This window comes from Myxine glutinosa, chromosome 9 (genome assembly GCF_964187855.1).
Source record: "Myxine glutinosa chromosome 9, kmMyxGlut1.1, whole genome shotgun sequence".
NCBI lineage: Eukaryota > Metazoa > Chordata > Myxini > Myxiniformes > Myxinidae > Myxine > Myxine glutinosa.
In genome coordinates this window covers 120064078-120077929 of record NC_136269.1, presented here as the reverse complement: position 1 = coordinate 120077929, position 13852 = coordinate 120064078, and the positions used below count along the sequence as shown (strand labels likewise).

The 13852-nt window shown below is 45.5% G+C and overlaps 1 protein-coding gene across 4 annotated transcripts in view; it reads right to left on the bottom strand.

Moving 5' to 3' along the window:
• Positions 1-13852, bottom strand: part of ERLEC1 (endoplasmic reticulum lectin 1) — a 92224-nt gene that overhangs the window by 17886 nt on the left and 60486 nt on the right. For 2 of the 4 annotated variants that reach the window (XM_068128364.2, XM_078784824.1), the window contains exons 8-11: positions 9469-9568; positions 8416-8592; positions 5044-5103; positions 4775-4899 (exon numbers count right to left, since the gene is read on the bottom strand). In XM_068128364.2, coding sequence (XP_067984465.1) covers positions 4775-4899; positions 5044-5103; positions 8416-8592; positions 9469-9568 — 462 coding nt within the window. Of the gene's footprint in view, positions 1-4404; positions 4701-4774; positions 4900-5043; positions 5104-8415; positions 8593-9468; positions 9569-13852 lie in introns of those variants that run through there. The other 2 variants (XM_068128365.2, XM_068128366.2) reach the window with 2 other exon arrangements.

Sequence of the window (13852 nt, the reverse complement as noted above, 5' to 3'; positions counted from 1 at the left end):
ACATCAAAATTGGCTTCTTCTGAAGGAATGTGATAGGTTTGTGTGAATTTTGATCCAATTTTATCAAACGAGGATCAAGGTTCATGGGTGGGAAGGCTAAAAATTGAATACGGTAAATGTGGCTTAACAGGACCAGCTGATATCACACGCTATCTTGGTTTGCCGCCGACGACTGCTTGACCTATTTTAAAGAATGTCTACGACGGTCGTGCTGCAGGCAAGGTCAAAGTGGGAGTGACGACCGCTGAAGCTCTCTGTGAGGTCCTGTGTGGACACCGCAGAGGGTCGCGTCACGAGCGTGTGTGCTGGCACAAACACGGGAGCGTGGGTCCGCTGAGGGAACCTGTACGTGACTTAGTGGGAAGGATAATTTAGAGGGCGAAGGACTGATGCAGGCAGCGTAACAGAGACAATGAGAGATTAGACATCTCTACTACTACTAAATTATCATTACAAAAATAGTGATTTAATAGTGAGATAAAAAGATGTTTCGGTTTTAAAAATTGTTTAATGTATTGTATTTTTTTCCCTATTTTTTGTGTGTTTCAAACTATTTTAATTTTCATTGTTAGGCTTGTTGTTGGGTGGTGTTGCTTAAGACGTAAACTAAGTGTTGGAACGCATCCCCCCTTAATTACACTAATTATTTAAGGGGGAAAAACTCCCCACTATCTGTCATTTCGTTATAAGTCTAAATTTTCTGGAACGTATCTTGGACGTATAGCGAGGACCCCCTGTACAACATCATCTACAGGGTGTTTTAAAAAGAGTGATACAACTTTAAACGTTTATTTACAAAGAAACAGAAACCTCAGGAACGTGAACCAAACATTTCTTGAAAGGTTATGACATGGTATTTTTTTTATTTTTATTTTTTGTATACAGAGTCGAGGCTCATGAAAGAGCTAACATTTATCAAACAGACAAATCAAACAAACAAGTAAACAAAGTATATAAAAATGGGAGCGGTCGACAACATGGGGAGAGAAGGGGAGGAAGCACACAAACACAACATTTGAGGGCAGGGACATCGGGAGATGTGTGGGAGGCAGAGGGCCTGGGGGGAGGCAGGATAGGTATAAAACGTAAGGACACCAAGGACTTCCAGGAAAGAAGACAAAAGTCACCTCAAAAAAGTGGATTTGGGGTGAAATTAGCAGGGGTAGAAAAGATCAAGGTTTTGATTGGGGAAGATCAGAGATGGTGGTGAACAGCCGTTTTAAAGACCTGGAGGGAGGAGTGGGATTGAAGAGAGTGAGGGAGTTTGTTCCAGAGGCGGGATAAAAGAGGAATGAAGGAGTGAAGGTGAGCAGAGAGTCTTGATTTTGGCAGTTTAACCATAAGAGGGTTGCATGCAGATCTTGTGCGACCTGCAGGAATATTTGGGGGACGGAGCCCAGAGAGAGCTGGGGGAGCAAGGCCGGAGAGGAGTCGGTAGAAGACGGAAAGACCACCAACCTGCCTGCGGTGAGTAAGTGAAAGGCCCTCGAAGATAGCGTCATCGCGGGAGATTCCAATGAGTCTGAACGCTTTGGTTTCAACAGCGTGAAGACGAGCTAGGTGTGAGGCAGGAGCACCAGCCCAGAGGGGAGAGCAGTATTCCATTGAGCTGCGGATGAAAGCCTTGTATGTGGTGAGGAGCTCAGGTGTGCCAAGGAAGGACTTCGCACGACGGAGGATGCCCAGTCGGCGACTGGCTTTGGAGGCCAGCTTGGAAATGTGGTTTTCCCAGGAAAGATCATGGCAGATAGTGAGACCCAAAAGCTTGAGTGACAGAACTTCTTGGAGAGGATTATTCAGAAAGTAGATGGGAGGGTTGTCCAGTCGGTCTTTTCGGAGAGACATCGTAAGAGTGTGAGATTTGTCAGGATTGAAAGACATGTTCCACTTGTTTGCCCAGTCTGTGATTTTGTCCAGGTCTGCAGAGAGTGAGGAGGCTGCAGACTGCCGATCTGAGGGATGAGGAATGGAGCGGCAGAGAGTGGAGTCATCAGCAAAGAGATAAGAGAGGATTTTCAAGAGAGTCAGAGAGATCATTGATGAAGACCAGAAAAATGGTATTTTATATCACTGATTGCTATTGTAGTAAGTCACTGCTAGAGTTAGTGAGAGCCCAAGGTCTGAAATTGGCATTTACGCAAAATTCTTGTAATTGACGTTCTCGATGTGTGCTGGCGCAGAAGCATGTGACCTTCGGTTTTTTCATGTACCTCTCAGTGATCTCCTCAGGTGGTTCTGCCCCCCAGAAAATGTTGTTGTGGTTTTTGATGGCACCATTCAAGTGGAAATGGGCTTCATCACTGAACCACATCAGGTTGATCCAGTTTGGGTGTCACTGAGCCAATTGCACAAATCAAGTCTCCTCATGTCATCTTGACTCAGTTTATTCCTAATAGAGATGATGTATGGGAAAAGCTTTAGTTCCTTAGTGAGGATACACCAGACTGATGTTGGTTTGATGCGGAGCTCCTGGGAGCGCCGGCGGTGGGACTTCTTTGGACTGTCCACTGCAGAATCCCGCACGGCGTCGAAGTTGGCTTGGCTCTTGGTTACTGATGCTGGCCTGCCACTGTTGCCCTTGCTCTAGTTGTGCACTGTACACTTGTGCTCAAAATGTTTCACAATACGTTCAATGGCACAATTTGTGGGTCCATCATGTGTTCTGGGGTCGTATTCCCGGCAGAACCTCCGGCGGGTGTCTACATATGATTTAGTCTCATACCACAGAGCCACCACTTTTGTCTTCTGCTCCTTTGTCAATGGCAAAGTTGAGCTACGGAGCTAGAAATCTCAGGGAACAAATAGCACGATAAAACCACCAAACCGTGCAAAGGAAAACGGTATAGGACAAAAAACAAAGAAATGGCAGGAAGTCAAAGTTGTATCAATCTTTTTGAAACACCCTGTAAATTAGATGTAAATATGTTGCGGTTAAATTTGGCAACTTTGCTGAACTTTGCCAGAGGTCGTAGGGGATACTAAATGAACATGCACACGCACACCATAATAGTGCCTCTCCCATCCCTTCGAGAACGGTAGAGGCTAACCCCAGCCTCATGAGATTCATAAGCATGAATGCCTGATTGCCAAAACAGACAGGATCTGCTATATTTTACTCTACATCTATACAAAGGCTGTGAATACAATGGATGGTTTGTCATTGCTCTTCGCAGTAACTTGGCAAGGGGAAGATACAGTGTGATAGCAGAGAAACCCAGCTTAACGTCATCTGCAAAGGATGGGACAGCGCACTCCAATGCTTGTGAAACATTAGTCCAATAGTTACTTCCGTCTGTTTGTTTGTCTGTGAGCACGGTATCTCAAAAAGTTATGGATGGATTCGGACGAAGCTTGGTGGACAGGATAGGTGTGTGACAAGGACGATTTTTTAAAATTTCAATTGAAAGGTGAAATTAAAAATGAGAGAGAGTGAGAGTGAGAGTGAGAGAGAGTGAGAGAGAGAGAGAGTGAGAGAGAGAGAGAGAGAGAGAGAGAGAGAGAGAGAGAGAGAGAGAGAGAGAGAGAGAGAGAGAGAGAGAGAGAGGAGAGACATTTGACCTGTTGAACCGAAAATTGAATCAATTCATCTTTGTATCACATTCCATATTTGTTCCACGTTTGGTTGAAAATTCCGTCTGTGGTTCAAAAGCTAACGTGGTAACAGGATTTTCAATTACAGGTCACATGACCATAGACCTTTGACCTTTTGAACGTAAAATCGAATAACTTAATCTTTGCAACATAGCATATACTTGTACCAAGTTTGGTCAAAATCCCTTCAGTGGTTCACAAGTCATCACACTAACGATAATCTGCTACGCATGCAAGGACGGACGGACAAACCGAACACATAATGTCTTTGGCTGCGGAGGCATAAATTAAAAATTATTGAGGCTGGTAGTGGCCTCTATTTCCTGCTCCATAGTTGTGTTTTCACGACTTAGTCGTCTTTGTTATTTTACAAATAGGGCAAAGTAGACACTTCTGGGTGGTTTGTCACAAGTACTGCAATGATACTAACATTGTATGGCTTTTGAATGGACAGTTTTTTTTAAAGATATCTGAATGTGCAAGACAAGGTTCATGGAGGGGCTTGTATATAAATCACATGCAGGCGGAAATGAGAAGACATCAACAAAATTAATATGGATACATTGGGCAGATTACCGTAGATATACCAGATTTGAACCTGGAATTCCAGCGTCATTATGGAAGCAACAAACAGGCCAATCTGAATCAATGATGATTTTGGGATGGTGTTTATAAGATTTATTTCGATAGAAGTAAGTTACATTAGTGCAAAAGTGATTCAAATTAGAGCAAAAGTGAATTATCTTTACTAGCAACGGTACCCGCCCAACGGGCGAGGCTTCAATTGGGAGGTCCAAATGCAAAGGCAAAATATCAGAAATTGAAGGCTTTTTTATTTCAAACGATTTAAATAAACATCCGTTAAATCATATCACACGCAAATCATCAAAATCTAAACAGTATTTGTAGAATTTCAATAAAAGCCACATCACTGTTCATATCGCTAAATATTATTCCATCGTGTTTGGAAAAACTGGAAAATTGGAAATTGGAAAAATTGGAAAATTGGAAAAAATTTGGAAAAACAATATAGCCTATTTTACTCCAGGGGGTCCCAGGACTACCCACCCAAAATTTAGTTGCGATCAGTTCAGCCGTTTTTGCAGTACCTGGGAACAGACAGACAGACAGACATTTGGTGAATTATAGTAAGATAGTGATAAACTATAAGACAGTTCCACACCTGATTTTCGTGCTACCATCGGGTCGGTGGAGCACCGTCCGAGGGTTATTCTTCTGTACCCACTCCTTGTGCTGTTCAAGATTCCAAGTTCCAACTGCGATGACGTTCTTGAATCCATCTTTTTCCTTCAAGAGATAACCCAATCCAAGAGATTATCCACCCAGTACCCTTCAATTGATAACCCATCACTTTGGCTAAGACAGCAGATTGCATCATCAAATTCGGGGGGAAAGGAGTAGGGGGTTAATCAAGTTCACATCGACGTTTACCTCGTGAAACTGGTGGACATGCCTTCCGTAACAGAACTCGTGCTTCCACCAACCAACACCCTAGTTAAAGGGGTAAACAAGCAAATTCAGACACAGGAGGAGATCGTCACTATGAAACCCATGTGGATGAGAGGTTGCAATTTAATTATATATATTGTTGCGGATCTCGGACGTCGGCTCTCCCCTTATCAAGGGGGGGTTAATCCCCTTGTCTTTTTATCTGGCCGACCCGAGTCCTGGGGGTTATAACGTTCCTTCCGGTCGTTGGTAAATAGGGTTGTTGGTCGAGTCTTAGTCCAATTACCTAAGTACTACCACCGGCCGTAAAGCAAGGAGATAACTCCCGCTCGAACCACGGATATTGGTGGAAACGCCGAGCGGATAGCGATCCGCGATCCGAGCCGTTAACAATGGGACTAAACCCAATTATAAGCGGTTCCTATCGTGCCACGTTTACCCAATGGAAGAAAAGACTAATGCGATCGGATAAAAGGAAAACCAGGAAGAACAAGTAATTTATTTACAATTTGTACAAGAAGGAGAAAAGGAAACGAAAGAATGTACAGGATAGGAAGAGGAAGAAGAAGAACACAGAGCAGTCTTAGACAGTCTTATTCTTAATATGCAGGACAAACGTACACACTCACACGGGGATTGTAGATGGTAGGGTGGAAGGTCCGGCGATGGGGTCCAGGCTCCGGTCCAGGCTCCAGTCGGCTCCAGTCCAAGCTCCGATCCAGCGGACGAAACCCGGCAGGCAGCTCCGCGTGTAGTTGAACGCGACCGGACAATTATTATAACGGGGGGAAGCTGGTACGCTGCATACGTAATATGTGCACTATACAAAGGCGCCAAACGCCCCCTCTCCAATGTACTCCTTTGATAAGGTCCTCCTTTCATCAGCGCCACTGCATCAATCTCAGGTAAGTTCTGTCACCATCAGCACTCTCTCCCATCAGTCAGTTCTTTCAATGCAACACGCGTTCTCCCAGTAAGTAAGTGAAGGCGAGCTCTCTCACGCAGTAAGTGTTTTTGCAATCACGACAGTCCTACGCGCAGTCCTCTGGCAAGTCTCTCACAACCAATCAAGCGCGCCGTATATCTCATCCGTCCTTTTGCAACACGCGTTTCCCAGTAAGTCCTTCAAACAGCACCAGCGAGTGAGTCCTGTAAAAGGGCTTTGCGTTCGCTTTTATAACTCAACCAAGCGATCACTCCGCGAACCCCAAAGCCACGCCTGCCGGCGATGTCACTTCACCCTGGTTGGCTAGTTATCGCTTACCGGCCACGCCTTGATGGTGGGTTGACGTGGCCACACCTTCTTCCTGGCGCTCCGCCCCCTTTCTCGGGCCTTACCTCGTGGCTTATGGCGGCGTTTGGGCGGAAGCACAGCGAGGTTGCGAGCAGCTACGGTTGCTGCTACTGGCCGAGGAGCATACCAATTTGGGAGGGGCCATGGGCAGACTGGAGGGTGCGTAATGGCATCGCTTGGAGAGGGAGGCTGCCAAAATGAACGGAATGGGCCTACTTCTTATTTGATTGACACAACACAGATTCAACTATTGGAAACATGGCCTTACCTATACACATACTAATGAAATAACTGAAGTCCTATGGTGACCTACGTGTTGCTTGTGGCCTAGCTATGGGGTGCAACCTTTAACCTTTTAATGATGTCATATTTACACAAGTGTGGGTTCTAAAACCGCAACAATATATATATATATATGTGTGTATATATATATATATATATATATATATATATATATATATATATATATATATATATATACATATACATATATATATTGTTGCAGTTTTGAGAACCCCTCACTTTGTAAATAAATAATCACTTCTTGTAAATATTCCATCATTTAAAAGGTCAAAGGTCGCACCCATAGTTAGTCCATATGCAACACGTAGGACACCATTGCACTGTCAGTTATTTCCTTAGTATGTGTCTAGTTAAGGCGGTGTTCCCAATAGTTGCATCTGCGTTGCATTAATTAAATAAGATAGGCCCCATTCCGTCCATTTTGCCAGCCTCTCTCTCCAAATTGTGTTACGCGCCTCTGCTCGCCCAGCAGCGTTCGCTGCCTCGCTCCAAACGCCATTACGCACACGGTCAAGCTTGGAGAAGAAGGAGGTGGAGCGCCAAGAACGAGGCGTGGCCCTGTCAACGAGCCGTCAAGGGCGGAGCCGGTGAGCCCTTGCTATCCAACCAGGGCTGAGGTGAGCTCACTGGCGGGCGTGTCTCTATGAAGCGCGCATTGATTTCAAAGCGCGTTATATAAGCGCAAGCGCGAGGACTGCTTTCAGAACAACGCGGAGACGGCGGATGAAACAAACTGTGCAGGCGACCGTTGCTATTGAAGGAACTGCACCACGGACTCCTTGCTTATTGTACAGAACAGCGCGGAGCCAGCGGATGATAAGAACACTGCGCAGAGGATCGCTTGGAACCATCGTTTGATACGAACTGCCGTTTGATACGGACCTTGATTGATCGGGAGAGAGAGAGCGTTCGGCACGCTATACGCACGCAGCATTCCAGCCCCTCGCATATGTAAGGTCCGGTCGCGCGCCAACGATACGCGAAGCTGCCTACCGTTCTTCGCCCGTGGACCCGGAGCCTGGACCGGAGCCAGATCCCATCGCCTGGAACCATCTGCCTGGACCTTCCCCCCCTACCAGCTGCCATCCCATGTGAGTCTGTCTGTTTGTCCGGGGTTGTAAGTAAGACTGTATAGATAAGCTTGCCCTGTGTCCTTTCGTTTCTTCTTCTTCCTTGTACATGCTTTCGTTTCCTCTTCTTTGGGTCTTGTAAATAATTAATAAACCCACTCTTTGTTCTTCCCTTACTCTGGTTTCCTCTTATTCGATCGCCTCCGTCCTTTCTTTCAATTGTATACCTGTGGCACGATTTGGAAACCGCTCAGGATCGGGTTTAGTCATTTGTTAACGGCTCGGATCGCGGAATGCTAACTGCTCGGCAATATTCCATCTTATCCGTGGTTCGAGCGGGAGTTATTTCCCTGCTCGCGGTCGGGGTTAGTACGTAGGTATTTGGGACTTCATTGACCAATCACCCTCGCTAATTCCGACCGGGAGGAGCGTCATAATTTCCAGGATTGGGGGACGGCCAGCTTAAAAGACAAGGGGATTAACTCCCCCTTGATAAGGGGAGCGCCGACCCCCGAATCCGTAACAATATATATATATATATATATATATATATATATATATATATATATATATATATATATATACACACACATCTGATCATATTAGCGAGGAGGCTTCACAGTGATGAGAATCCTAATGGTCGTATAATTACATCCTTTACGACTAATGATGATGTGCACAGCTTACCCCACGGACACAGTGTGAGCCATCAAGGAAGGCGCGGACGAGCTGTTGATCCGTGAGTGATGAGATAAGCGGAGTGCCCACAACCTGCTGTTTCTGCCCTGCAATTGGACTGCTTGAGGGCCTGTGGCTTGGTACATGAGACTCGCCTGGGAACTGAGGATTGGGTGACCGCTTGTTCTGCATTCCCAGAGCATTCCCACAAGATCATGACATATGGAAAAGAAAACCCCACCTCATTGGGTGTAATGGAGAAGTATACACAAAGAGGAAAAAGTTAATGAAGAAAACAGCCAAACAACAATTAAAATAAAATGAGTTCCTCTCGCAATAGCAATACCGTACATCAAAAAGCAGAGCAAAAGATCAATTTGTAATCAACTCAAAGATGATGAGCCCAGGGATGAACACTTTGAACAGGGCATCCTTGGATGGTTTGATTTTTCAACCTTAAATAATTTCACATTCGCATGTGTGACAAACACTGCTGGGAGTTTGAGGATCGCAAGCATTTGGTAGTATCCTAATGGCTGCAATGTTTATCTTATGTTCTTATGTTTATCAATATTTATCTTAACAGTCCATATGATGCAGGATAATTATGCAGTATGGAAGGCAGATGACTGATTGTGCAAGAAGCAAAGCTGTAGGCTTTGATGCTTCAACACACTCCCCCTTGCCAAAGTTGCCAATGTGAAAATGGGTACAAAATGGCCTGAGGAAAATTGGGTGTGGTAGAGGGTGTGAGCCATTCTCATTGTGCTTTAAAAGGCACAATGAGTGAGAAGAAACTATAACTTGGTAGTAAGCACTCCACCATTTCACACCTTCCCTCTCTCCCTTCCACCACCTCTCCCTCCCTTCCACCACCTCTCCCTCCCTACCGGTCAAGCACAAATAACATCCTCCCTTTATTTTCTTGATTTATCCTAGCTTGTGTAAAATTTATTTGGAACCTTTTTTGCTTTCAGAATTTTTTTTTGGTAATACTACTGTGATCGCAGTTCACTTGAGGGGGAGTGGCTAACACAAACAGCCACTTCCACTTTCACTTACCTCTTCCTCCTTCTCCAGGAGCGCATCCAAGCTTTTGGGTCGGGCCGGTGAGCCTTGTAGGGATTGGCAATGGATGTCATTTACAGGTGCTGGCTTGAACCTGTCCATTCAATGAAATGAAGCAAGTAAAGGTATCTTCATCAAAGTCAAACAAGATAGTCATAAAATATGGCTTTTTTCACAATATCTATGCCATGCAATGCTGGCAACATGGTGGGCGCCACAGTCAACATGGTGGGAGCCAACTCTTCTGTTTTTGAAGAGGTTTTTTCTATGGCTGCCAGACCAATACGGCTGCGAGACCATGTGAGCGATGACATCATAAATTTACATTCTCTAATATATGTGTTGCGTAGGTCACGCACAAGAAATTTCAAACTGATCAGACTAAGCGTTGTCCCTGTCAAATTGTGACATCATAATTAAGGCACCAATGACCTAAAGGCAACGTCATCGTTAACAACACCTATTCCCCATGCGGAGTTCTTTAAAATGAGGCACATTTCAATTTTTTCATGAAGCGGTTTCGGAGTTATAGAGGTGTAAAGTTTTTCTAATATGGCACCGGTACCACGTGACCTATGACAGCATAATTTTCACGAAAAATGACACAGGAGGAGGCGCTCCTACGGTTAAAATTTCGTGTCAATCGGACCAACAATTGCAGAGAAAAAAGATTCACACTGATCGGATGAAGTGTTGTACTTGTCGAATTAAGATGTAATAATGAAGGCACAGATGACATCATCAACATATCTTATTCACCATGGGGATTACCTGACAAAGAGCCATGTTTCATTTTTTTCCATTGAGCGGGTTTCCAAGTTGTGGTTCGCACCACGTAATCTATGATGTCATACATATGAATAAAAAGATTCTATAGGTGGAGGCACTCCTGTGGTGAAAATTTTGTGTCAATCGGATCAACGGTTGCTGAGAAAATAATTTTTAAAATGCAGACGCGCACGTACGCCACACAGACGGAGGCAACCAAATGCTTAACCCTGCTTTTTGCTTTGCGAGCGCAGGGTGAAAATATGTTTTTTGCCAAAGCACGTGCTCACTATTGTGCCCACATTTCAGCTTCCTAGCTCAAAGGATGGCTGAGATATTGCCCGGCCAAACAAACTAGAAAGCAAGAAAACAAATAGAGTGAAAACAGAGTACGCCTGATGATGACGTTGTGCAGCGCTTGGAGATGGAATATGGAGTGGCGGTGTACAATAATCTATTGATGATATGAAATATCAGTTAACTGCTGAAGCTGCTGGCAATGTTATTGTTCATATATAAATCTGCAGTATCCACTTTCCTTCATCTCCAAAGGTTGATAACAGCTGAACCAACCCTGATCACATGTTCTAAGGTTTGGGTTAGTAATTCAACATTAGGGGTCCCATGGTTCGGGTTAGTAAAACATACCAACAACATATTAGGAACAAACGATTTACATTGAAGGTGGAACAGCGAGAACTGGGTTTGTTTGGGAAAGGACATTTATGAAAGAAACAGGATCTACAATACATCCATCCATCCAAAATACAATGGTTGCGTGGACCAAACTTAGGGTCACGGTCCCAGTTGAGTACCACTCTGTGGTCAAAAAGTCAGAGCGGAACCTCTGTCCACATGACAAACTAGAACGACACTCAATAGCTCCACCAGGAAGAACATTTTGTCGGGCAGTCGGCGAATAAACTGGCTACCCTCACTGGCTCGCCAGTGGGGAGGGTGACAGTGACACCTCACAGGACTAAAAACAATACCTGTCAAAGGGCGGATGAGCTTCCTCTGGGAGCCAACGGCCATCCAGTAAGGAGATGGTGTCTCCAAAAAAACACTCATCCGGTTGGACCGGTTCCTTCAGTAACTTAACTTCAGTAACTTAGGAGCGTTAAAGTGGTGCCCAGAACCATCTTACACTCTCCATGTCAGGATTACTGAATTTTCTTTCTGTCTCACTCAAACTATAGCTACCGGGCTAGCTTCAATCTCTCTCTCTTGCAAACAGACATCATACACTTTTCTTCAAACACTTGTCTTACTCATTTTCACTCCTCACCTTTACATCCTCTCTTCTTTAATTCTCTTTCCTCTCATTTCCTCACATTGTCCAACTAAATATGAAAAAGTCTGAAAAGTTAATGGCCTCTAGTTCCCGGCACTATGGGGTGCGAAGAATCTCCGGTGACCTGCCTGTCTCTGCTATGAACGAGAGGGGGGGAGGGGGGGGGGGCTCAGGCAGTAGTAGTATCGGTCCCTCCCAAGACCCTTGCCTGTTGAATGAACGTGACTCTTTTTCAATTCATTTCACCAACATTCGTGGTCTTTCTTCAAATCTTTCCTCTGTTGAATATCATCTTGCAAGTTACTCTCCTAATATATTGCTTCTCTCAGAGACCCAATTGTCACACGATGTTCTTCTTAACTCCTTTAGCATTTCAAACTACAACCTTCACTCACGATTCCGCTTCAAAGGAGGATTGTGTGTCCACTCCAACATCAACACGCCTGCTGTATGCCTTGCGGACCACGAATCTCCAAACTTTGATGTCACCTGGCTCAAGATTTGTCTCCCGACCATCACTGTTTTTCCCTGTTTCACTTACTGCTCTCCCAAATCCACAAACTTCACAGCTTTCTATGACTATTGTTACGTGGTCCCCTCGGTGACTACCTGGTCTCGGTGACCCCCGGACCGTGAGAGGACCTTCGCCAGAAAGTAGTATTATATATGCGCTTTCGCAACGCAATCCCTATGAATTCCACCCAAGAGAAACTGATGTTCAATGATATATTTTCAGGGTAAGGATATCATACGATTTCAATGATACAATCACGGATATTCCCCGAGCAATCAACAACAAACAACCATCAACAATTCCCAATCCACAATCAATTCCCCATATGATTAAGATGGCCATCTTATATATGTGTGTCCACTTCTGTACTCACGACCCCCTTTTGGTCTCTGCCCCTCACAATGTCTCTGGGCCCCTCCTGACCAAGATGCTGGTCGGCGTCGCCGCACTCGGGCGGTTGAACGAACCCCGGGTGGACGTGTTTCCACCGGGCAGGTATCGTACCAGGCACCGCGGCTGCAGCCCCTCGTGGCCACGCGAAGTGGGTACGGTAAAGCAAGCCAAAAGCCCCACGCCGCTTGCAAGGCGTGTTAGGCCCCAACGTGCGACCCGTACGCGTCTGTTTAGACGGTGCCGCGAACGGTGCCAGACGCGGGGTCGATGCACGGCCCCACGTCAACTTGACGTCTCCACCGGGTAGGTACACGTCCCGGTAACTCCTCTCGCCAGACGGGCTTCGGAACGCCGCTTTTCCACGCAGCGCAAGGTCGATCCCACCTTTCGTCGGAGCGGGGCGAGGAAGAAGAATACTCGTCGCTTTTCTTCCTCGTGTCTTTTCTTCTTCCGTTTCCGGTCACTTCCGTTTCCGGACACTTTTCAGAAGGGCTCCTGACCCTCCAACCACAACAACCCTTAATCTACTACACATGGATAAGCAAAGACCTGAATGGTAATTCACATACATTCACATAAATATGTAACACTCCCCCCCCTTCAAGAAAGAAAGTTCGAACCCAGCGAAAACTTTCTTTGCCGGCCAATTTGGATAAACAAACCAGGTAACTCAACCCTCAAATCATCAGTTCCCCTGGGCAACAATTATCACAACTCAAAAATAAAGCCACAAAATTCACAAAACCCCCAGAGATTTTCAAAGGTAATTCACTCTGGACAAAGCACGAGCAACGACATTGTCCCTGCCCTTTACATGTTCAATTTCCCGTTGGACTCCTACCAAGCCAAACTCCATCTCATGACCCTCTGACTTTGACTGTCAGTTTCTTGTGAATGAAGGTTAAGGGGTTGATCAAAGATCCAAAGTTAAGCAACTCGATAGCACTTTTTCCGGGAGTCCAAGCCGAGTATTCACTACATGGATGCCTTTAGGAACGTGAAGTTCACGGTTAGTCCGTGCAGGAAAGTTCTCTACATGGGCGCCTTGAGGAACGTGGAGTTCACGGTTAGTCCGTGCATGAAAGTTCACTACATGGACGCCTTTAGGAACGTGGCGTTCACGGTTAATCCGTGTAGGAATCTTGGCTCGGCGGCTCCGCCGCATTCAGTGCTTCAGCTTTTCAGAACTTCCCTAATAATTATGGTGGGACCGCTTGTCACTGTAGTCCCATGAATAGCGGTCTCCTTCTCGGCCACTACTTTGACAATCCTTCCTTCGGGAGCTGCCGTAACTCAGGGAGCCTCCATAATAATATTGATTGCGGCCACCACCAAAACTACCGCCCAGTGGTCCTCTCCTGTAGACCTCTCGACGCCTACGAAATGCCTTCCCTACTGTTATGGTCCGA